At 41.1% G+C, this 24,522-nt stretch overlaps 2 protein-coding genes across 4 annotated transcripts in view; one reads left to right on the top strand and one right to left on the bottom strand.

Moving 5' to 3' along the window:
* Nucleotides 1-2,260: 2,260 nt before the first annotated feature.
* On the top strand, nt 2,261-3,934 carry chac1 (ChaC glutathione specific gamma-glutamylcyclotransferase 1). The gene is made up of 3 exons (XM_089021905.1): nt 2,261-2,895; nt 2,991-3,026; nt 3,342-3,934. Exons 1-3 carry the CDS (start codon nt 2,722-2,724, stop codon nt 3,720-3,722), a joined length of 591 nt encoding a protein of 196 aa, XP_088878031.1. The 5' UTR covers nt 2,261-2,721; the 3' UTR covers nt 3,723-3,934.
* A 1,717-nt stretch (nt 3,935-5,651) lies between these two features.
* Nucleotides 5,652-24,522, bottom strand: part of ino80 (INO80 complex ATPase subunit) — a 30,490-nt gene continuing 11,619 nt past the window's right edge. Inside the window, exons 27-36 of one of the 3 annotated variants that reach the window (XM_089022289.1) lie at nt 14,285-14,412; nt 11,353-11,447; nt 11,191-11,263; nt 10,586-10,744; nt 10,412-10,514; nt 9,273-9,361; nt 9,019-9,171; nt 8,750-8,915; nt 6,828-7,043; nt 5,652-6,737 (exon numbers count right to left, since the gene is read on the bottom strand). In XM_089022289.1, coding sequence (XP_088878415.1) covers nt 6,562-6,737; nt 6,828-7,043; nt 8,750-8,915; nt 9,019-9,171; nt 9,273-9,361; nt 10,412-10,514; nt 10,586-10,744; nt 11,191-11,263; nt 11,353-11,447; nt 14,285-14,412 — 1,358 coding nt within the window. In that variant the 3' untranslated portion in view covers nt 5,652-6,561. Of the gene's footprint in view, nt 6,738-6,827; nt 7,044-8,749; nt 8,916-9,018; nt 9,175-9,272; nt 9,362-10,411; nt 10,515-10,585; nt 10,745-11,190; nt 11,264-11,352; nt 11,448-14,284; nt 14,413-24,522 lie in introns of all 3 variants that reach the window. The other 2 variants (XM_089022291.1, XM_089022288.1) reach the window with 2 other exon arrangements.

The raw sequence follows: 24,522 nt of genomic DNA on the forward strand, positions 1-24,522 counted from the left end.
CTGGTGAAAAGGACGCTTTGATCCTCGCCTCTTTCATCTAGAACTGCTTCATGCAACAAAGAGGGTGCAGAAAGCGCTTCAGATTGATTGACTGTCTGTGTCTTTTGTGTTGTCACATTTGTTATTTTGTTTCGGTATTTCAAGATGGCGCCGCAAGAATGGCAGCCTTTCCAGCAGCTCGTGTATTTTTTTCTACTTCTTCCTTTCCACTTTCATCACTTTGCTGCTGTGAAATGTAAATTCCTCCACTGCGAGACAAATAAAGACGAATCCGATCCAATCCAATTGCGGTGAGATCTATGGAGATTTGTTGATGTCTCGCATAGTGATGCCTGACAAAAATCTTGGGTTTCCACAGCGGACCACATCAACACACGCACCTTTCACAAAAACACTGTCACGCACACCACCATTTTCATTGTGTTATAATCACAGCATCCTGTTTGTGGCTCGCTGACATCAGTTCCTGTTTCCTCTTTGATTAAAATGAAAAAAATAATAGTAATAAAATAAATATGCGGAGCATGGCGGCAAAGGCAGAATGATTTTTCTCACGCACACGTTTTTTTGTTTTCTTCCCCAGGAAGCAACAACGCAAACAGGCCGACTAATCAACTCCTGTTGTGAGGATAATGTTTTAATAAGTGGGGAAGCTGACATTGTGGATGAAGCAGAAGTCTCGTCAACAATCATTTTGTGTTAGTCATACAGTCAAGCTCATTATACTTTTCTACATTTGGGTCACAGCTAATGATCGTTTTTGGTGCGCCATTATCTTTAGAAATGGCCAAATTGTGATTATCTCTTTTTGCATCAAAGTCAGGCAAATGCGCAATCGCATTTGTTACGTACAGTTACATAAGGAGGGGACAAATGTAAATGTGCAACATGTTTACAATGCAAATACTTGTATATACTGTATGGTGCTTTAGGGCTCTTTCAAAATGCAACGGTAGATATTTTCCATTGCGTCAGACGCTGGCTTTCAAGTGAATGTTTCATGCCTTTGATGTTTAGTAACCGCAGACTTCCAAGTAGGACGCACATTTTCTACGCACGGCTCAAGAGTACATTCTGTCCAAATATGCGTTATAGTAATTGCAGTGGTGAAATGACAGACTTGCTGGGGCTCGCTTTTGGGTCACACTGCATGTCAGAGAGGTATTCATTTATCAGTACACTATGTTCATTATTGTGCTTGTCCAATTGCATTGTGCAATGGATGCTACGGCTTTGTTATTGCTTTCAACATTTAGCTTGTAGCAGACGTGCACATTTCACCATGATGTCCCAGATGCACTGGTAAAAAGGACGCTTTGATCCTATCCTCTCATCTAAAACTTTTTCATTCATATAACAAAGAGGGTCGAGAAAGTGTTTAAGATTGAATGAGTGTGTCTTTGTGTTGTCATTGTTGTGTTAATTTGACTACTAGATGTCGCCGCAAGACTGGCTGCGTTTATAGTAGCTCCTGCATTTTGTTTTTCTACTTCTTCCCTTCCTTTTTGCTTCCTTCCATAACTTTGCAGTTGTGAAATGTGAATGTCTCCACTGCAAGACTATTAAAGGCTAATCCAATCCAATCGCATCATTCCCAATGTTGTTAAATGCATAAAGCCTGATTTTAGGCAATGCAAATTTGTCAAGGAGAGGTTTTGTTTTGATGCTTCGATGAGAAAAAAAATATTACTGCATTGAACTGTGCAGAATATTTCACCCTCGACTGGTTCAAGCAACCAAACGTGACGAAAAGGCCTTTGTATGACTACAATTTGGACGTTGCAAATAAAAACGGAAGGACGACATTGCATTAAATGTGTTCATACTGATGAAAACTACGCTGCTATGTACTTATGTGTTATAAAACAATCAGGACGTATGATATTTAACTGCAAATCTGATGCAACGTCTCAGGGTTGTTGCTTTTGCGAGCAAATACTCTGAAATGGAAAAAAAATGTTGCATCAGCCGCACAGTGAAGCAGTACATTAAGATTGGCAGCGCAATAAGCCAATCGCATTTAGAATTTTGTTGAGTGACAGACGCTTTGATCAATAACATTAAATCAGAGGGCGTTGCTTTTAGAAAACACTTCAGACAATAAGATATCCTAGTTTGAATATAGGACCGTCCTATTTCGTCGCTTTCTAATGTGATTGGTTAGACTTCAAAGGCAAATATGGATGCGGTCAACCGTATTGGTTGAAATGGAAAAACTGCCTCCGGCCAACCCTTGCTATAGCGTATATATAACCGAGTACTGAACGGTGATTTAGTCACGCAAAGGAGATTTGCAGAAGTTTTCTTCGACAGAAAGACGAAAGAAATATTTTAAGAACGCCTTATCACATTTTATTATCAAGTGTCTTGTTTTTTTTTGTTAGCCTGCTGAGCAGCTGTCTAAATCCGCATCTTTTTTTCTTTTTTCGTTTTGTCCTTAGGCCCCGAGCGGCTAACCGCCACCATGGCTTTTTAAAGGGCACTATGCGGCAAGAGTAACTGCAAATGGCAATGCATCGGCAAAACCCCACGCGCAACCGCGTCCTCTTAACTGCCAAGCAGTTGGGCTCCAGTACCGTTCGCGGTATACCATCGAGCCAACCGGTACCGCTGCTGCTGGACCGGAGGAAGCTAACTTTAGCAGCCAGCTAGTTTAGCGTGAGGCCCGAACGATTATAATCCATCGTCTTATTCGTAAACACTGTGCGTAAAAAAAACAACATGAAGCCTAAAGACATCCTGCTCGCCAAAAGCAACTGCTTATGGATATTCGGCTACGGCTCGCTGGTGTGGAAGCCCGATTTCAAGTACAAGCGGAGCAAAGTGGGCTATATTCGAGGCTACAAGAGACGATTCTGGCACGGGGACAACTTCCACCGTGGTAACGATGAGCTGGTAAGTTGTAATTTGTCATGTTAAACTTTTTTTTTTAATGAAGGGAACCACTCTAAGGGATGTTGTCTCATCCAAGCATCCTTTTCTCACTACAGCCAGGAAGAGTGGTGACGTTGATCCCAGAGGATGACGTAAGTACCTCCACTTCCGCCTCTTCACCAAATTTGGTCCTTCCTCCCCCAATGTTTCAGTAATAATAATACATTTTATTTCTAAGCGCCTTTCAAAACTCTCAAGGACACTGCAAACATTATTTTTTTACTGCAAACATTATTTTTTTATCTATTAACGCCTTCCTACACCCCCATATTGCAAGTACTAACTTTATACAAATAAAATAGTAGTTTAATAGGTGCTCCTTACCTCATGCTTTAACACCCAATGCTAGTTGAAGCATATAAAATGAAATAGTCTCCATAATTCACTCTGTTGTGTTTACATTGCAGGCAAGCACATGGGGCGCAGCCTTCGAAGTGAGAGGCGACCAGGTGGAGGCGGCCCTCGAGTACCTCAACGTGCGCGAGGCGGAGTGCGGCGGCTACATCACCAAAATGGTGACCTTCCACCCAAAAGAAGGCGGTCCATCAGTACCGGCGCTGTTATACATCGCCACCGCCGATAACCCCTTATATCTGGGGCCCGCCGCACCGGAGGAGATTGGTGCTCACATCGCTGTGTGTGAAGGCCGCACGGGTCACAACCTGGAGTACCTGCTGCGACTGGCCGCCTTCATGCGGACCAGCTGCCCGCATGTAGACGACCAGCACCTGTTTGCCGTGGAGGCGGCGGCGCTGGCTGTGGTCTCCTACTTGTTGGAGGCCCAGTAACTTAAATGTACGCCGAGGCTTGTCTATCTAATTAGTCTTGTTTCATCAAGTAACACTAAAGCATTGACTGACATTACTGTACTTCCTGTAATACTGAACCATTTTTCTGTTTTTTGTCTGCACAGTTCTGTCCATTCATGCAAGGTTATGCACACGCATGAATACAAAAGGTGATAATCAGTATGAGAATAAAAATATTGAAAGACAAAGAAGCTATGTTGTTTTTCTTTGTATACAGTACAGTATATGTTTATCAAATAGGAGAGTAGAGGGACAAGATTGCTATACCTAAGTGTCAAAATTAATAGAAATTCAATCTCACAATGTTGTATTATGTCTGCACAGATACATATTTTTAGCCACATTAGTATTTGGTCAATATATTCTGACTTGGAGTATTTCAAGTTTACCTTTAATTTTCAGTGCTGGCAGGATATCTGGCCAGCCCCATTGTGTTGCCTGACTAATCTTGTTCTCTCATCCGGATTCCAATCGGATGGCAGGTGATGGAGAGGTGAGACTTTCATGCTCCCACCTGTAAATAAATCCAAAAGTTAGACTTTGTTCCAGAAACGGTTTGTTGCAGCAAAACATTTCAAAGTGTATATACATATTTAACATGTGCCATCAAATTAAACCAATCAGACAAAAAAAAAAGTCTTACAAAACAAGGCATCAAAGGCGGCAGTTTTTGGCATGTCCGAGGTGTGCTACATGATGGAAACAATCTGACTTTTTATAACGAATTAAAGTTGTAAACATTACGTTTATATTGGTAAAGTCACAGTTCAACTGACTGGTAACTAACAGAATTACTTAATCATATACGTTAATATTTTTCATTCCAAAAGTAGATAAGTGAATAATATTTTTGCTCCTTTGAGAGTTTCAACTAAAACTTTGGTACAAACGTTGCTCATGGTTTGGAGCACAACACACTTCCAGTTAAATTGCTGAACATTGATCATAAAGCGTTCCATTATATCGCTTTCCAACCATATTCTCGGATAGTTGTGTCTTCTAAATATCGTACAGTGCACAAAGCGTTATTTAATACAAGTAGGAGCATATATTTGTTCGGAGTATCATCTTTTCTCATTGCAAGCATAATCAATTCATCACAATCTGCAAAAGTATGAGACATAAAACTAAAATGCATAAATTATTCCTTTAATTTATCACCTGTTTGTAGTTTGCTGGCTCCATGAAAGTCCGCATTGCGGTTGTTTGGTAGTTTCCTTTGGAAATATATCAACTATGTCCGTTAAAAAATTGTCAGCGTGCCAACTCGACGGTGGAACCACACGCACATACAAACAAACGTCGCGAAAACTAAAAACTATTTGGGGGAAAAAATGAACAAATTCGATAAAAACGAATTGTATCGTGCACTTCTTGCATGCGTTGAACTATTTTCTTGCACAAGTTTAATTAAGAACAGGTGTGAGCAAACGATTTGACGTGCAAAAGGGGTTTGATTAGGACAAAGGATTGTGGGAAATGAAGTCCGATATTTTGTTGAGTTTAAAAATACAGGATATGAACGTTCAGACTTGTATTAGTTTTGTCTTTTAGCCACATTATTTTGAAATTTTTATGTTTATTTTATGCTTTTATTAGTTAATTTTTCCCCTCATGGTTTTATTTTTATACATACATGTATGTTTTATTTGATGCATTTACTGTATATTTTATAATTTTTACAAAACTGGATCATATCAAAGTAATTGTATTGTACTTGTTTACCCCTCAAAGACCATGGGCGTTATACTCTCATTCTCTCCAATCACTTCTACCATTTTATAATTAACATGTCTCCCAAAAGACACATTCCCACACACATTCCAAATGTATCCATGACGAACGAATGACATGAATAGGTTTGTATTATTATCTTGATTCCAAATCAGGATCAAATCAAACACACGATGGCTTTAGCACTCTTTATTTCCACATGATTCCTCCTGTTAGTAAAATGACAAATCCATTTGTTCATCATATACACTTGACTTATAAAAATAGACAAGAGGGCATAGGTGGAAGCCAGTGAAGACAACGCCCTCACCATTATTTACACACATGTATTTGTGTTTATATACTGCATATATGATACAGGGGGACATCTACTTGGAGTCACATTTTCTACACAAGTTTATTATGGGTACTCAAACAACACCACAAAAAAAGACCCATGTTCATCAAGCACAGGAGCCGCCCACCCAAAAATAGAGATACAGCAGATATATAGTGACTTCGAAACAATGTACACGTCTTACAAGTGAATGTCCTATTCACAGTTACAGCAAATTGGCTACTCTAAACTGAAATAAATTAATTCCTAGACCACAAACTCATTTTGTTGAAATAATTCATTTTCCATTAGCAGCATTTGTCGTTTTGACCCTTATTTTAGAACATTTTTTACAGGACGCAATGAACAGATAAATTAATAGAAATCTTGCTGGTTTGAGTGTCCGAATATGAAGACCCGCCACGCTTGTCTGTAGGGATTTAAAAAAATAGTGTATTTTTATGTAGAAAAAGTGGAAACATTTGGAGTCAGTCGCAAAATTGTTCAATAACTTGGTGGACTCGAGTCAGTAATATACAAGGAATGCGTCGCTCAGTTCAGTGGACAGCCCTTGGAAGTTTGGGGACAAGTACTTGACCATGTTAAAATTAAGCTTGGAAGTTGATTTGTGACAATAAGCAGTTGTCTTGAAGTTAATACTGTATTGTTTATTGGTTGAGGCACCATTGCGAGGGGGGGGGATTTCAATGATCACAGTGTGATTAGGTCAATTGTGTTGTCAAATACGAGCACACTTGGAGAAGTGCATCACTGGGGAACTCCTTTGCTTTTCCTAACCAGCTGGTGGTGGCCGTGAACAAGCTGCTTCCTGGGGTTTGGAACGGCGGCCGTGCCGACGCCCTTGGCCTGTGGAGGTGAGCTTCTGGCGGCGTTAAAGCCGGTGCGACCGACGGAAGGCAGTGGGTTCGAAATAGTCAGGCCTGCTGGAAGAATATTTGGGAATTTTATTTTTGGAAATTGTTATCATTATTATCACGTTTTTATATCGACATCTCAGTTGTCACCACACCAACCTTTGGAAACGCTATAGCCGTACGCGGCGTACGCAGCCGCAGAGGCAGCCGCCGCGCCCGCCATGGCTCCCGCCATCGCCGCCGCGCTACCCGCTGTTGATTTGCGTCCACGGCCTTTACCTCCCAACTTGGGCCCACCCCCAGATCCTTTCGGGCGTCCTCGACTCCGGGCCGACCTCCCTCTGCCTGGACTTACGTTATCTGAGGTCAAAATACCTGAAAAAGAGAGTATTCGTGAATCCCATATATGGATGGTTGTTTTTTTCCCCCTAATATTTGGCATTTTTGGCCGACATTAGAAAAAAAGCTGTAATTTTTATCTGCTATTTTAAGATTTTCTTATTTTTTATTTTAATTTTTTTAATAATATAAGACAGGGTCATTGTTTGCCGCAGGCGACATTGTAGTTCCGGTTTCCTCTATGGGGCCGTCATGAATTTGGAGAAACCATTAGAAGGTTTCATCCACTCCACATATTACATATAGAGCACACAACAAATTGATAAATGACTGGTTTTCAAATTTGAAGTAATAAATAATGACTGTTATTGTGGTTTATATATGACAATTAGATTTTTTTGTTGGTACTTAAGCTAGCATCATGGAATTTCACAAGTTAGATTTGCTTTCGCGGGCCGAACAAAATGGTGCGGCGGGCCGGATTTGGCCCGCGGGCTTTGACTTTGACACCTGTGATATAAGACATTTCTATATTGCGCTTTCACAGCAGCTGTTGAAATAAAGCACTTACGAGAATATTTAACCATAAAATGAACATAATTATTTTTTAGTGTTGAATAATTTAATTTTTAAATCATATATTATATTTGAAATGCTTCTAATGCTTTAATCTTTTTCACCTAATATACAGTATTTTTCCATTGCTCTTTGGTCTAATATTTTTCCAAGGGTATTCCCTCATATTTTTATTTTTTTTGTTTGCATAAAAAATGAGGATTTTCTTTCTTCAAAATAGGTTTCATGCATATTTTCATCCAATATTTTTGGGGGCAAATATTTCCCCTGATTTTTGTATTTCCACAATATTAGTAATATTTTTTTCCAAATATTTTACATTTTTTGGGGGTATTTTGCGGTTCACAAATGTATTCGGTTTCATTATTTAAATCAGAGGCGGACCTTTAACACAGCATTGTACATGGACAACTTTTCCCATATTTTCCCCATTGTCAGGTGCTATTGTTTGTGAAATACACCAGTGCATTCTCCCTGTCACTGGTCTCCAAAATCTCTTTGAGCGCACTAAACCAAAAAAGATCAGCCCACTTTACACATTACAACAAAGATGGACTCGGGGGCGGAGCTTGGGAGGGGTGACGACTTAGGCCTTGTTTATAAAAAGATGAAATGCATGTCGCCAGGTGCACTTCAACACAAGTGTAAAAGTGTGGATAGTATATTAGTGCCGTATTTTCCGGTGTATAAGGCTTACCGGAGTATAAGGCGCACCCCCAATGAATGGTGTCTTTTTAAACTTGTTCCATCTATAAGCCGCAATGGACTATAAGGCGCTCCTTCAATGAATTAAAATAGCCATACAAAAATAAAAGGTAAGCAGAGCTGCAGTGATGCTGTTACGCTAGGTGTATCTCAGTGCCCGGGTGATGAAGTGCTGTTGTCTCCAGTGAAAATACATTCACTTTTTTTTAATGGGCATTGGCTTTATTTGTGTTCGGGGAAATTAAATGACCCATTTCGGGTAGATATGTTGGTGTCTCCATGTTTAGTTATCGTATTTTCCGGTGTATGAGGCGGACAGGAGTGTAAGGCGTGCCCCGAATGAATGGTTTATTTTCAAACTTGAAGGCGCAGGGTCATCTTCTGAAGAAAATCAAGGCTTTGGGGTGCGTCTTATACACCGGAAAATACGATATCCATAGTATAGTATGAGAGCACTGTACCGTTCATGTTGTCCGAGATGGACAAAGATACCGAGGCGGGGGAGTTGGTTGCTCGCGACTGAGCCGCAGAAGTCAGCGGTTCGTCCACGATGACCAGCATGTCGTTGCTGCTCTCGTCGGCGTCCGGCGGCAGCGAGCCAGCTTGGAGCTCGCTGCTCAGCGAGATCTGATGGCCGAAAGTATCACAAGGAGACAAGCACACAGAATAAGACGCCATGTACGTTACTGGATGTGAGACGTGAATTCGCAAATCCCCCCTGGGGTCTCACCTCGCTAAAAGGGCTGGGCATGTTCGAGTCCATCTCCACGCTGATGTAGGAATCGTCGCCGTCCGCAGACAAGTTGGAGTTATCGGCCGAGGGTGCGTGAAAGATGACCAAGTTGGACTCCTTCCTTCTCTTGAATTCGGATTCCTCAGTCTTCTTCTGTCACAAACAAACACGCAAAATGGAGGATTGTGAAGCCCTCCAAGACCTCACATATCACTTCTGGGGTCCCCAAATCACTTCTACACTATTGTTACCTTCTCAGCATACTTCTCCCTTTTCCTCTTGCGCTCCTTAACCTTGCTGCTCTCCTCCTGCTGCCGCTTCTCTTCCTGTCTCTGGCGCACTGCATGTAAAAATAGAATTGAATTACATTTTTAGATATATGCATGTTTTAAATACAATGGCAGACAGTCAAGGCCTGCAAAGCCTTCTCTGCTGGCCTAAAAATATCTGAATCACTCATGGACTGATGATAATTATGTTCATGAATTCTTATTAAATAATTTTGTAATAATAAATATTTTTTTGTAGTAATAAATAATTGTCTTTCTGTTTCCTTTCTTTTACTTTTACCCTGTTGTGGTGGGAAAAAAGAGTGAATTCCTAAATTATGTGGGTCTGGAGTCATCTGAGCTTGAAATGAGGGCGGCTGTCCAAAATGCAATGCAATACATACATCTTGGTTTATATAGCGCTTTAACAACAGCTGAAGCTAGAACAAAGTGCGAACATGGACAAAAGATATTTGCTGCCCCCTTGTGGAAAAGAAAAAACATTGTCAGAGGTCTGGCCAGCGCTTTATCGGCACCATAAGCATGAAACAACAAAACCCGGACAAATTAGTGAATGATGTTCTACATCATATTTCCCGAATACATTCGGGAATGGCACTGAATGAGTTAAGAAAGGTCGGTCTAATGGTACCCTCTAGTGGACTTGTAGTAAATCACATCACACTTTTTTTCAGTCTGGATTGATTCAGAAGTAGCACTACTGAAGGCCTAGCGATGAAATCCACAGCCTGCCACTGGTTCAGGGGCGTCAAAATTTTTGCCGTAGGTCACATTGGAGTTATGGTTTCCTCTCGAGGGTCGTTATGAATTAGGGGAAGCCATTCGAATGTTTAATCCCCTCCACATATTACATATCAAGGGCACAACAAATGAATGAATAACTAGTTTTCAAATCTGAAGTCAGGAATAATGACCGTTATTGTGGTTTACATCCAAAAATATGAAATTTTGGTTCGGATTTTAGCAAGCATCATAGAATTTCACAAGTTTGATTTGCTTTCGCGGGCCGAAAAAAATGATGTGGCAGACCGGATTTGGCCCCCGGGCCATGACTTTGACACCTGTGGGTTAAATAGATAAAAAAGTAAAAATAAACTCACATTTCTTTTCTAGCTCGTCGTCATCTAGCAGCAGGCTGACCACCTCCTTGGGCTTGAGTGTGTCAGGTTTGAAATTCCCTCCGGATATCACCACCCTTTGAATCTAACCACAGAGATGTCATTCGAATGATTTCAAGTCAACTTTTGTAATTGACATCTTCTTTATCACCAAACCTCGCTCTTCTCTTTGGCTCGCTGCAGGATACGCTCCTCGATGCTCCCCTGGCAGATGAGTCGATAGACAGTCACCTGCTTGGTCTGACCTAGCCGGTGGGCCCGGTCCATGGCCTGCTGGTCTACGGTGGGGTTCCAGTCGCTGTCGTAGAAGATGACCTAGAACAAAACGAAGTGGAGGAAGACAAATTGATCAATAAACGAACCAAGTTTGCTGAAGGTTTGATCATATACGACATATATGCTAGTATAGCGTAGTCACGTAAATGTCAAAGTCAGCTTTATTGTCAAATATGCATGACATACAGCACAGATGAAATTACTGTCCTCTGGGACCGAGCGTGCAAGGCACTTATCATGACTTTGACAACCATAATAAACATGAAAATGCCAATTTTGTTGGGAGAGAGAGGAGCCGCTGCGTGTTCACGCGCCGCCATCTTTGGAGAAAAAAAAAACAAAATAACAAATAATATGACAACACAAAGACGCAGAGAGTCATTCATTCTTCAGCATTTGCTGTACCCTCTTTGTGACATGAAGCAGTTCTAGATGAAAGAAGAGAGGATCAAAGCGTCTTTTTCAGCAGTGGATCAGTGACTTACAGTGTCCGCCGCAGTCAGGTTAATTCCGAGCCCCCCGGCTCTGGTGCTAAGCAGGAATACAAAGATGTCCGTCCTGATAGGAGATCGTGAAAAAAAAGAGGAGATGAGTCAAAATTGGATTGAACTAATGTAAAGAAATATCGGGAATAAATATCCACCCACCGACTCTGGAAGTCTGCCACCATGTCTCTACGCTCGGAGATCTTTGAGGAACCGTCTAGGCGCATGTAGGTGTGCTTGCGGTAAACCATGTACTCCTAAAATGGACAACGGAGAGGAAAATGGCTCAAGAAAACAAGATGAAATTCATGTTTTTGGTATTTTTTTGGATATTTCGATCCGGTTTCAAGCCACATTTAAGTCAACATCCGATCCGCATAGAAGTCTGCCAAGCTGTTGGCGGGGTGGGGTCTGAGGGGGCTAAAGAGCAAAGAGGTCAGCGCAAATAGCAGTGATGAGGTGACATGTTGATCTGCCTTTTCAAGCGCTACCCCCCCCCCCCCTCCCTCATACGCCCTCTAGAACCTCTGACCTCTACGTTGTGAAACATGACGGTCAGCGTGGCATCAAAACGCGCCGCCATTTTGAGTTGGAGTGATGATAGCTTGGATTTGACACGATGTAAGCGCCACCACCATGGCATCCCCCTCCCCCTCTAAAAACCAAAGATTGATTAAAATCGGATCGTATTTGTTGTCAACACAGCATTTAAAATGGAATGCTTCATTTTCATTCCAGCGCTGATATCTCGACATTTACAAGAATTTCATGCACTCGTGAGAAACGGCGTTATAGAGCAATGTTTTTCTTCTCGGGGGGCCACCCAGGTCTCCACGATCCATCACCGCGGCGACACCCGTGTCAACGGGAGTGAACAGCCGACCGGCGACAAAAACAATGATGCTAATGACAGAGATTAGCATCGAGCGCTCATTCGCTCATCAAGTCCATCTGCGACGGGCCCCAGAAGTCGGCTGGGGTGGCTCCAATGCATCATTTGGGGTGGGAGGGCTCTTTAACCCATTAGCTGAGGGGATGCTGTCACCGCCATCCATTACTGTATGAGGTCACTGGCAAACAGCCGCCTTATGAGCGTTTTTTTCAACGCTGTTTTTTTTCTCTGCTATGCCAGGCGGAGCGGAGGTATCCCCCCCCCCAGTCCAAACTACTGAGACGTCTCCATGTACAGTATATACACGTCTGTTTGCCTTATATTGTCCCCAAGTGGCCAGGAGGAGTACTGTGATTAAAAACTGTTTACAAATATAATAATAATAATAATAATAATATATTTAATTTCTAAGCACCTTTAAAAACTCTCAAGGACACTTTACAGTCATAGGATTTTTTTTGTGCGGGTAAGCAGCGGCAGCCATTCGTGCCAGCGTTCACTCTACACACACAGCAGTAACACAGCAGCAAAGTTATGAAAGGAAGAGGAAAGGAAAGAAAGAAGTAGAACAACAAAATACAGGAGCTGCTGGAAAGGCAGCTTGAAAATGATGCTACTATTGTGTGTTTATACAACAGATGCACAATGTAAAAGGTTGCTATTGTTTATTTTGTAGCTCAATAAATATCAAAGATGGCCACCTCAATGTTTTTTTTTATTATAATGAACCCTTTGAGGTCAAGCGTTCACTCGAGTGTCGAACTGATGACATTATTGCGTTGCAGGGTGCATGAATGGGTTTCTAGGAACATATTTTTTTAAAGTCATTCACTGTCAGACGTGCAAAAATGTGTACACTCCAGTGCCAGTGTTTTTGTCATTGAAATAATAATAATAATAATAATAATAAATGTCATTTATAAGCGACTTTCAAAATTCTCACGGTCACTTTACAGTCACAGGATAAGTTTTTCTGCGGGTGAGCAGCGGCAGCCACACGCGCCAGCGTTCACTCAACCCGGAAGTAAATCAAATAGATAGAATGCTAGCTAGCTACCCAATCGATAGCCAAAAGATACCTAGATAGATAGCCAACCAGATAGATAGCGAAGAAAAATATCCTGTGACGGTAAAGTGTCCTTGAGAGTTTTGAAAGGCACTTATAAATGAAATGTATTATTATTATTATTATTAGATGTCTAGCTAGGTAGCTAACCAGCCAGATAGCTAGCTAGCCAGCCAGAGCAAATAGATAGAAAATAGCTAGCAAATGATAATAATAATAATAAGAAGAAATTCCAGGACCCATAGAATATTTAGTTTTAGGACTACATGAACATTCAAGACAGCGTGAGAAACTTTTATCGGGGAAAAAAAAGTTAATTCCTAAATTATATGGGTCTGGAGTTATATGAGATTGAAATGAGGGTGACTGTCCAAAATACAATGCAATACTTACATATTGGTTTATATAGCGCTTTAACAACAGATGAAGCTGTAAAAAAGCACTAACATGGAAAAAAGGAAATGCCGCCCCCTTGTGGAAGAGAAAAATATTGCCAGAGGCCACGGGCAGCACTTTATCGGCACCCAAGCGTGAAAAAACAAAACCCGAACAAATTCGGGAATGGAGCTTTAAGTCATATTTTCAATAATAAATACGTGAATGCAGCGAATGAGTTAAGTACCCGGATAAAAGTCTATGGCGTCAGTCAAAAAAAAAAAAAGCATTGTGGATCCTTCCATTTCATCTCATTCCTCTCCCTTTTTTTGTCTTGGATTCAACACCCCCGGGGGCTTTTGCCACTCCTGTCACCCACCCCGCCACCCACCACCCCTTCGTCAACCCATCTGGCTTCTTCCATGTCCCCTCCAGATGAGACCCTGCTCGTTAACCCGGACCTGTTAATTATACACCTAATGAGTGCGCTAACGAGGGACCGGCAGGCTGATTCGAGGACATTGGGGGGATGGAGGGGGCTTCTTAAAACAACAGGCTTAGATGCACCTGACAGACATATTTTTAATGGGCATTTGTCTGCGATGAATAACACATGAATCTTAATGACAACATTTAGGTGGGGCGTATCGATGAATCCTAATGAGGGATTGTTCAACTTCAATAGATGCTTCACAACATCAATGGTGAGGTTTTGGTTGGCTGAAGTTTAAAAACGCATTGATGGGCGCTTTTTTTTTTACCTCGAGCAGGTCGATCATGCGGGTCATCTGGGAATAGATGAGGACTCTGTGTCCCTGGATTTTTAGTCGGCTCAGCAGGATATCCAAGGTGTGAAGCTTGCCACTTTCCGTGATGAGACTCTCCTTATCTGCAAGGAAAGGAGACACCAATAATTTGACTTCATTCATTCATTCATTCATTCATTCATTCATTCACCTCTCTACTGTATTCATTCATCTACCTCTCTACTGTATTTATCTATTTATATATTTATTATAAATGCATTCGTTCATCTATTTATCTCTTTATCTACAGTATCTCTATGTATTTATTTATGTATTTATGTATTCATTTATCTCTCTATTTATTTAGCTATTTATTTATCTATTTATGTATGCATTCGTTCATCTATTTATCTCTTTATCTACAGTATCTCTGTATTCATTTATTTATTATGTATTTATGCATGTATCTCTATCTATTTATTTATTATTTATCTATTTATTTTTAACCAAGCATTTTATTATTTTTTGTCTAATATTCAGTATTTACTGTATTTATCTATTTATATGTCTCATCGTACTCATTCATTCATCTATTTATCTCTTTATCTACAGTATCTCTATGTATTTATTTATGTATTTATTATTATTATTATTGATAAAAATAATAATAATAATAATAATAATAATACATTACATTTTAACTGCCTTTCAATGCTCTCAAGGACACTTTACAGTCACAGACAAGCATAGGTACGATAAATAAAATACAATCACAAATAGAAGGCAATAAATAAAATAGAATTATATATAGAAACGAGAGAGCTACACAGAAAATGCCATTTTAAAGATTTATTGATCTATCTCTTTATTTATTTATTGATCTATTTCTTTATTTTTAACCAAGCATTTTATAAATTTTTGTCTCATATTCAGAATTTTTTTTGACATTTTTGTTTTGATATTTTTTCATCAGGATATTCTGTAGGTTTATTTTAAACATATGAAAAAATAAATGTATGCGCGGAATTGAACGGGCCCTTTTTATTCCACTCAAATAAAATAACATAAAATAAGGAAGACTTGCATACATTTAAGTAAGTCTCCCGTCTGCTTAAACAAAAAGCTGCCATCTTCATTCGTATCTCATCCACAATCCTGCCAATCAATGCAAGTCCTCAATAATCCATCTTCTCGGGGATCAAGGCTCCTTTCACCAGAACAGATCAGCTCGGTGAGGTTCAATCCTCTTAAAGCAAGCTGATCGGTTAAAGAAGCCTCGGACCTTATTGACTGGGCTGCTAATAGGAAGCCGTGCGGGAGAATCCAAGTGGGAGAAAGTACAAAGAAAAGAGGTGAGACATATCCGTCGTTGACAAAAGAACAAAAATGGAGAAAAACAGTTGGCAGAGGCCCACGTTTCGACAAGTGCAGAAAAAAGGCCACTTGATGAGGCAATAATGTCATCGGAACAATATACGGGTCACGCGACGCTGACCACTTGCTGACGGTCAAACCGAGGGGGTCGTAGACTACCCCCAGTCCACCTGGTCTGTTCCGGGGTCAGCTGCCAGGGTCAAGCCAGAGAGTCCCATGGGGAGACTGATTCTGATTCAACTATTGGCACACGCACCCGTTGTGAATTTCAAGATGATGCAGATATTTAACTCATTCACTGCCGGACGATGTGCAAAAGTGTGTCCACTCCAGTGCCAGGGTTTTTGTCATTTTCACTCAAACTGCAGGACCCACAGAATATTTAGTTTTAGGAATATATAAACATTCAATTCAGCGTAAGAAACCTTAGACGCTCTTCTTTCATCAGAAAAAAGTTAATTCCTAAGTTATATGGGTTTGGAGTTATCTAAGTTTGAAATGGGGGCAACTGTACAAAATACAATACATACAAATGATTTATATTGCGCTTCTACAGCAGCTGGAGCTGTAACAGAGCGCTAACGTGTACAAAAGGCAAATGCTGCACACAAGGAGAAAAACATTGCCAGAGGTCTGGCCAGCGCTTTATCGGCACCCCCGCAAGAAAACACAAAACTCGAACAAATTTGGGAATGGCGCTGCACCTCACACTTTTCAATTCCCGAATAAATTCGGGAAGGGCAGTGAATTTGTTAAACATGGCTGCTTTTCATTGCCGTTGCACACCTTTGTCAGAACGTACAAAATAGCCTTAAGGACCGCTAGCTTAATGCGAACTCTTCATTTACATATGTTGCAGTGCCCAAACCCTTTAAGCAATATATTGAACCCATATAGACACACAAATATAACGGTACTGCCAGTGATATTCTTTATCCTCTGCGAAGACCGACTAATATCAAACGCCTCACTGAATGGTTGTATGTCACATCACTCATATTGTCGTCTCATCACAGGTGGCAAAGCCAAACAAAACCTTCACACATTTTCCTCCCGGACTTGCAGCATTCAATGCTAATGTGCACTATGATTGAACTACGACCTGCGACCTTGTGGGGCAGTCGCCCGAGCAAGGTCAGGGCATGCAGTGGTGTTAAAGAGGAACTAATAGAAGCGGTGAACAAGGGAAACACCCGGGGGAGTGATTGCCCGAGCTCGCCTCTGGGTCACCGGCCTTGTCGGTTGTAGGGAATGGGGACAAGCGCAATTTTGAGCGGTTTCTCGGGATTTGAGGATGAGCAAGAAATTGGTCATTTTTTTTCCCAATTTTGTTTTTGTTACTTTAACTCATTGACTGCCAGACAGTATACAAAAATGTGTCCGCTCCAGTGCCGGGGGTTTTGTCATTGTCACTTGAATTCCAGGGCCCACAGAATCTTGAGTTTTAGGACCACATAAACATTAAATACAGCGTTAGAAACCTTAGAATCTCCAATTTCATCAGAAAAAAAGAGATAATTCCTAAATTATATGGGTCTGGAGTTTCTGAGCTTGAAATGAGGGTGACTGTCCAAAATACAATGCAATACCTTTATATACAGTAAAGTCTCGTTATATCGATATTCTCGGGAGTCGGAAAAAATATCGATATAACCGGACTATCGATATATCCGATCCTGCGGCATGTAAATTTTCTCCTTGCGTTCATAGAAATAGTATCGTAATAAGCAGTACTATCGATATAACGAGACTTTACTGTATTTAATATTAGCGCTTTAACAATAGCTGAAGCTGGAACAAAGCGGTAACATGGAAGAAAGAGAAATGCCCCCTTGTGGAAAAGAAAAAAAACATTGCCAGAGGCCATGGCCAGCGCTTTATCGACACCCAAACAAGAAAAAACAATTCGGGAATGCCGGTCTGTCACATTTTCAATAAATTGGTGAATGGCAGTGAATGAGTTCAAGGTGTCTAAAGTGAATGTTTTTTTTTAATCCAACTATGAGAATTTAGATAACATCACATCACATCACAAAAACAAATATTGCACCAAAGATGACAGCATGGCGACCGCCACACCCCAAAATGCAAGCAAATCCCATTTGGTGTCACACCACTCTGTTGTTGCCATGGATACACATATCAAGCTTCACCACCTGCCTTGCTTTCACATAACCAGCATCCATCCCCCCCCTTACCCAACAGAAGCACACTCCAATCCAATCCAGTCCAAAAGGGGTGTTAAACCCAGGCGGCCCCTCCCGCCCGTGCATCCTGCTGGCAGATAAAGCCGCGTCGTCCCTCCTCTCTACCCTCCGTACCCCCTACAGCTCCTTCACCATCCTCCGTCACCAAAAGAAAAGATCCGCCCGTCATACCCCCTCCGGCTGCCTGTCCCCCGACAGTGTAATCCAATCCCTGCCGGGCCAGAGCCAGAGGCCTGACACGGTCCTGACCCAATTAGAGGCCTGCTGCCAGATAATTAACCCCGGCCTAGCCCCGGTGCCTGGCGCCTAATGCTCCCAAACCAACTAACGGCGCTAATTTCATTAATACGCCACGCTGGCCCTTCTTGTCCTGTCCTGTACTCCCCCCCCACCTCCCGCCATCACCACCACTCTGGAATTGGGCCATCTCGGAGAGAAGTGGTGACCGATCTCCTTGGTGAAAGATGATGGATGGTCGGTTATGTGAGAAATGGAGACAGATGGGGGTCGAAGGTGCGATCGAATGTGCCGTCAGATTACTGTATCATGATACATCACTGTATCATGATACATTATACAGCCCGATCAATAAGTCAATGAGGCAATACTTGTCCGGTAGTACAATTGATGGTAATATTAGCCAGCCGCAACTTTGCTACCATCGAAAGGGAAGTTTAATTTAATTTAATTTAGTCGCGGCGATGGCAGCACATGGTCTTTGCAGACAGATGTGGGTGGTTTTTGGATACTGGGTATTGGAAACTTATTGACAAAGGGGGCCTCGAGTTATGAACGTTGGGAATGGAAATACTATAGAATTATAAAATGATACTAAAAGCGTAAAATTTGACGAAAATAAAACAATCTGGAAAATGTACTTTACCCAGAAAAATTCTGACGTAAAATATAATAATAACAATAATAATAATAATACATTTCATTTCATGAGTGCCTTTCAAAACTCTCAGGGTCACTTTACAGTCGCAGGATATGTTTTTCTGTGGGTGAGCAGCGGCAGTCACACGCACCAGCGTTCACTCAACCCGGACGTAAATCAAATAGACAGAAAGCTAGCTAGCTAGCTAATAAATAGCTAATAGATAGCCAGATAGCCAACAGCTAGCCAGCTAACAGCCAGCCAGCTAGATAGCTAGCCAACTAGATAGCCAACAATACACGTTCTGGGTTTCATATTCTAAAGTATTGGGAAAACAAAATGGTGCCAGTTGGTCTTGCTAACGTTGACTGAGAAACTGAGAAACCAATGGGGCTAAATTACCTTGCAATAAGAGACTGAAAAGCCTTTCTAGTGTGGTGGTCATACTCAGTTAGCGCCGCACTGCTGCGTTAGCATAAGTAACAGAAAGTGTAGCGTGTACTGTAAAGTGTCCTTGAGAGTTTTGAAAGGCGCTTATAATTGAAATATTATTATTATTATTTAGCCTGTACCAAATGTACCAAGTTCTTATGTGGGATGCCAAACCGGTTCCCCTCTAAACATGTAACCAGGGGGGACCGTGACGCCACTCATGCCCACATACATGCAGTAATGGTGCCGCAGCCAGATGAAGACTTGCTGTGTTCCGTACCAAAGAACTGACTCTGACATTAGAGTCAATTACTGCCACAAAAATTACAAATAAATAAATAAACTGTAAAAAAGGGACTGTGCTAATTGTGTGGGCAATGTCTCCCCCTTCAGTCCATTTCGAGAATTGCTACGTATCCCGGCTTTTGTTTTGGGCCTTCAACTTGCTGAGCTAGACATTTTGTTTTGGACTAAATTCCATCCAGGGGTCAACGGTGCCAGTCAGCTGCAAGGCAGCCCGGTCGTGTTGATCTGTGCCCCCTCCCCCTCCTCCCTTTATCAGAGCACTTCCTGCCATTTTTTACCCATGAGCGGCATTCCTTTGAAGGGACAGGAAAGCCAGGGCTGCACTTCCCACAGTCCTCGATGTCGGTTACGCCGGCGTTTCTCTCCCATGGATACGATTGATGCTAGCTTACGCATTCCAAAACACAATCGTTTCAACGGCGTTTTCCTCGACGTCACATCTCATCGTGCCCGCGATCGGTCAATTGGCGCGAGCATTGTGAGAAGACTGTGATTTTGTGGAAGTAGGGCCAGGGGTGGTGGGGGGGGGGGGGGTTATTCTTATAATTACCGTTAGTGGCGCAGGTGATGCAAAGACAGCAGCGGAAGGTTATTTCGGTGTCGTGCTGGAATGTTCAGCAAATAAATCCTTAAGCGTGAGAGCAACACAGTTTTGTTTCATAACAGGACATATTTAAGATATATTCCCATTGAATAATAAAATATGAATTGGAGGTTGGATACACTATATCAGGTTTCTGTGAGGAATTTATATTTTCATTTAATCTTTATTTTTTAACCTTATATTTCCTTCCCACTATCACACAAGTTTACACAACGCAATATCGCAAGCTAGGATGAAAGCACCTCACAAATAGGTGATTAACTCATTCACTACCAGACCTGTGCAAAAATGTGTCCACTCCAGTGCCAGGGTTTTTGTCATTCGAATTCCAGGATCCACAGAATGTTGAGTTTCAGGACTACATAAACATTTATTGCAGCGTAAGAAACCTTAGACTCTCTTCTTTCATCTGAAAAAAACGAGTTATAATAATATTAATAATAATAATCCATTTCATTTATAAGCGCCTTTCAAAACTCTCAAGGTCACTTTTCAATCACACAAGTACTTTCTATGGGTGAGCAGCGGCAGCCACACACGCCAGCGTTCACCCAACCCAGAATTAACTCAAAAAGATAGGAAGCTAGCTAGCTAAGAGATAGCCAATAGATATATAATAGATAGTCAGACAGCTAGCTATCTATATAACTAATAGATAACCAGCTAGATAGCCAGCTAGCCAGCCAGATAAGTCAAAGAAGTTAATTCCAAAGTTATATGGGTCTGGAGTTATATGTGCTTGAAATGAGGGTGGTACAATGCAATACAAAAATATCAAGCAAAATGCAAATATCAAGCAAAATGCAAACTGTAACGTGGCCCAGGGGCTTTGTTTTTTTCTTCCTCCTGTGTGGACTCATTCCTCAATAAGTCCCTTGATTAGATTCCACGATTGATACCATCGCACTCACGCCACGCCGGTCAAAACAAACAGTCATTCAAGCGTTTGTTCTGAAACGTGTAGTGAGGGTGGGTAGGTCGGAGGGGGGAGTGGGAAACTTCGTCCGAGCTACTGTACAATATCTTGAGCCTTGATGTGGCAACAATGTGTTCGTAGGAGGACGGGTGCCGCGCCGTCGGGTCACTTCCTTCCTCCCGAGGCTGAGAAAGAAGCGTCAGACTGGGACGCACAGTAAGAAAGCAAGGCCTGAGATTGCCTCACGGCCTACGAAACACACGGCGACATGGAGGAATTTTGAAAGGACTCTTTGCAAGGCTTGGCAAACACACACGCACACACACGCACACGCACACACACACACACAGCATCTAATAGTGTTCCGAAGCGCTTGAACAATGAGGAGTACATCAACTTCCTGGCTTTGTCCGCCTCCCTCGTAACTTCACAGGAGCGCTTAGACGGTTCTCACAGAGACACGCAAACGTTTGTTTTTGCTTTCACACTCTGGTACAAAAACACTTACGAGAAAAAGCAAGCGACAAAAATTTATTTATTTATCTTTGTGGGGGATGGATGATTACTTTTCGTGTGGTTGGATTAACGTACAATTTATTCATCTCCGTGTTTGCATACCTGTCAAACTGCGAGACGCTGTGACCTTACTCACGACTCAATTCTTCTTTACTTAATGATAAAAAAAGGTGTGTAAATTTCCCCATTGTGGGACTATTAAATGCTTTCTGATTCTGAATTTGTCATTGTGCAATTTTATTAACAAAATTTCACATGTTAACATGAATACTTTTAACAAGTTACAACATATTTCTCGCAATAATCAAGTATGTTGTTTGTTGTAGATCACTGTGGCTTTTTTTGCTGTGGACAAATTAAATTTGAAAAGTAGTTTTAATTTGTGTTCTTACGATGTATGTTTATAAAAAATATGAATGATATAACGGCGAGAAAAAAAACACGGTAAAGTGTTGAATTTAACTGATTTCAAAATAAAATTCCACTTGTTTTCTCAGTGGTCGACTTTGCTTTTTACAAGTACGGTCAAACCTCGGTTTTTAGAACGTCTCGGTTCTCATCCCATTCGGTTTTTAACCAAAAATGTCATGTTTTTTATGCCCCGGTATACAACCGAAATTTGGTTCTCAACCAAACTGAGTGCATCTGAATGCATCACTCGACTACCCTGTGCTTCCTTATACGTCACTTCCTTAGATGTCACGTCTTCCTCATTGTCTCATTGTGACCGACGCATTAATATTGTTGTTGGTTTATTTTTACGAAAATGCTGACATATTTGGTTAAGATTTCCTGAATAGTATGATTTTAAAGCAAGCAGAGGATGGTTTGAAAAGTTAGTGTGCCTTGTGTTTGCCCAATGACAGCTGGGATAGGTGCCAACACGCCCCGTGGCAGACAGATAGAGAGATTTTTATGTACACTGTTAATGTTGATGTTAAAAATTGGTGAAAATAAAAGTTTGTTTTTATAGAATTTTACACATGACCTGCTCTATTATTAAGTTTTTATCCGGTTTATGCGATGAAATAGTTAAAAAGTTGTTTTCTACACTTTGAACGGATAAAGATTTTTTACATTGATTTTAATGGAAAGTGCTGTTTCGGTTTTTGAACAAATCGGTTTTCGAACAGGTTTCTGAAACGGATTATGGTCGAAAACCGAGGTATCACTGTACCAATATTTGTTATCATTAACATTACTGCTAATATTTAAGGACAAAAACGGAATCGAAAATATCGCAAAATTATATTGAACAATTTTTGCGTTTCCCATACAAACTTGCTAGTACGCCGTACACATCTAAAAATGTGCAAAAATCGTACAGAATACGGCAGTTTGACAGGTATGATGTTTGTCCATCTTGTATGGAGATAACATTTGGTTTTACATGAGATGACTATTAGTCACCAGAATTGAACATTTGTGGCTTTATATGCATTTTCTACTGTTTCATTATTATATTTTCGATAAATATACGCCCGCAGCAAACTGGAGATTGCAGACTGTAATACAGTGCTTCAAATTTTTTGAAACTATGATCGATTACGTTCATTTCGCTGGTCATAAACAGAACCTCAGAAAATTCAAATAGAAGCAACATCTGTAGACAGGTTAAGAGGGGGCAGGTTCACATTTGGACACCAAATTGGTCAAACAGGTGGTCAGCACTGTTTTGCACAAAATCTAGCCGTCATATTTTGGCAGAATCCGAGAAACAAATGAGCCCAAATCGGAAGCAGGTACTTCTTTGTTTTTTTTTTTTTTTTGCATTCTAAGCTGTCTTCAATTCATCAAGGGATGATGTTTCGAAGAGCTCATAAAGTTGGACAAAAAAAGAACACGTGGGTTCACGCTCCCTTGCCAAAGAGATTTGCGGCCAAAAAGGAGGTTGGTCAACACAAAGTATGACAAGTTACCGTTTATCATCGTGAGCGTTTCAGTGAGAAGGGAAGTGTTGTGTGTACAAATGCGGTGGCCTCTCTCCTGCCGCACATCCATCAGCCTGCACTTTGCTCAGAGTGACCCGCAACTCCGCCGAGCCAGGTTCTGCGATTCGAGTGCACGTCCGCTATCGATTGTGATAACGCACACGCACATACACACACACGTGGATATATACAAAGGTAGAGGATGCTGACAGGCCCCGTTCTACTCGCTTTCTCAACCCTGAGCTGACCTTTTGTGGCATTTCCCACAGACCCCTCACACCGCGGTGGAGTGCGCATGTCGGAAATAAAGCTGGGAAGCTAAACTCCTCATTACTGCTCGTAGCGTCACAGTATGTATACAGCGTACAGTATGTATTGTATTTTCTGCACTGTATATATATATAAATATTTTTTTTTTTTCAGAAGCTGACCAAGGGCCTCATAATCCGGTGTGCCTTATGTATGGAAAACATTTTAAAATATGTCATTTATTGAAGCTGCCCCTTATAATGCGGTGCACCTTATGTATGGGAAAAGGTTTTTTTAAATATGTCATTCGTTGAAGGTGCGCCTTATATTCCAGAAAATACAGTATTTTAACTCATTCACAAATGTATTCGGGAATTGAAAATATGACGCCATCCCCGAATTTGTTTGGGGTTTGTTGTTTCATGCTTGGGTGCCAATAAAGACCTCTGGCAATTGTTTTTTCTCTTTTTGTCCATGTCATCGCTTTGTTGCAGCTTCAGCTGTTGTTAAAGAGCTATATAAACTTTGTCTTTCTGTTGTCTTATTATTTGTTTATTTTACTTAAAGATGGCGCCGCGAGGGTGGCTGCCTTTCCAGCAGCTCCTGTATTTTGTTTTTCTACTTCTTTCTTTCCTTTCCTCTTCCTTTCATAACTTTGCTGCTGTGAAATGTAAAATTCTCCACTGCGAGACGAATAAAGGTACATCCAATCCAATCCAATATGTATGTATTGCATTGTATTTTGGACAGCCACCCTCATATAACTCTAGACCCATATAATTTAGGAATTAACTCTTTTTTTCTGATGAAAGAAGAGAGTCTAAGGTTTCTAACGCTGTCT

The sequence above is a fragment of the Hippocampus bargibanti genome, linkage group LG19 (genome assembly GCF_051943395.1).
Source record: "Hippocampus bargibanti isolate YZ-2025 linkage group LG19, ASM5194339v1, whole genome shotgun sequence".
NCBI lineage: Eukaryota > Metazoa > Chordata > Actinopteri > Syngnathiformes > Syngnathidae > Hippocampus > Hippocampus bargibanti.

What these genes read in the sequence shown, in the direction of transcription:
- chac1 (XM_089021905.1), top strand. Translation starts at nt 2,722, where the DNA reads ATGAAGCCTAAAGACATCCTGCTCGCCAAAAGCAACTGCTTATGGATA. An exon ending in ACCGTGGTAACGATGAGCTG is followed by an intron (nt 2,896 to 2,990) that starts GTAAGTTGTAAT and finishes TTCTCACTACAG; the next exon opens with CCAGGAAGAGTGGTGACGTT. An exon ending in CGTTGATCCCAGAGGATGAC is followed by an intron (nt 3,027 to 3,341) that starts GTAAGTACCTCC and finishes TTTACATTGCAG; the next exon opens with GCAAGCACATGGGGCGCAGC.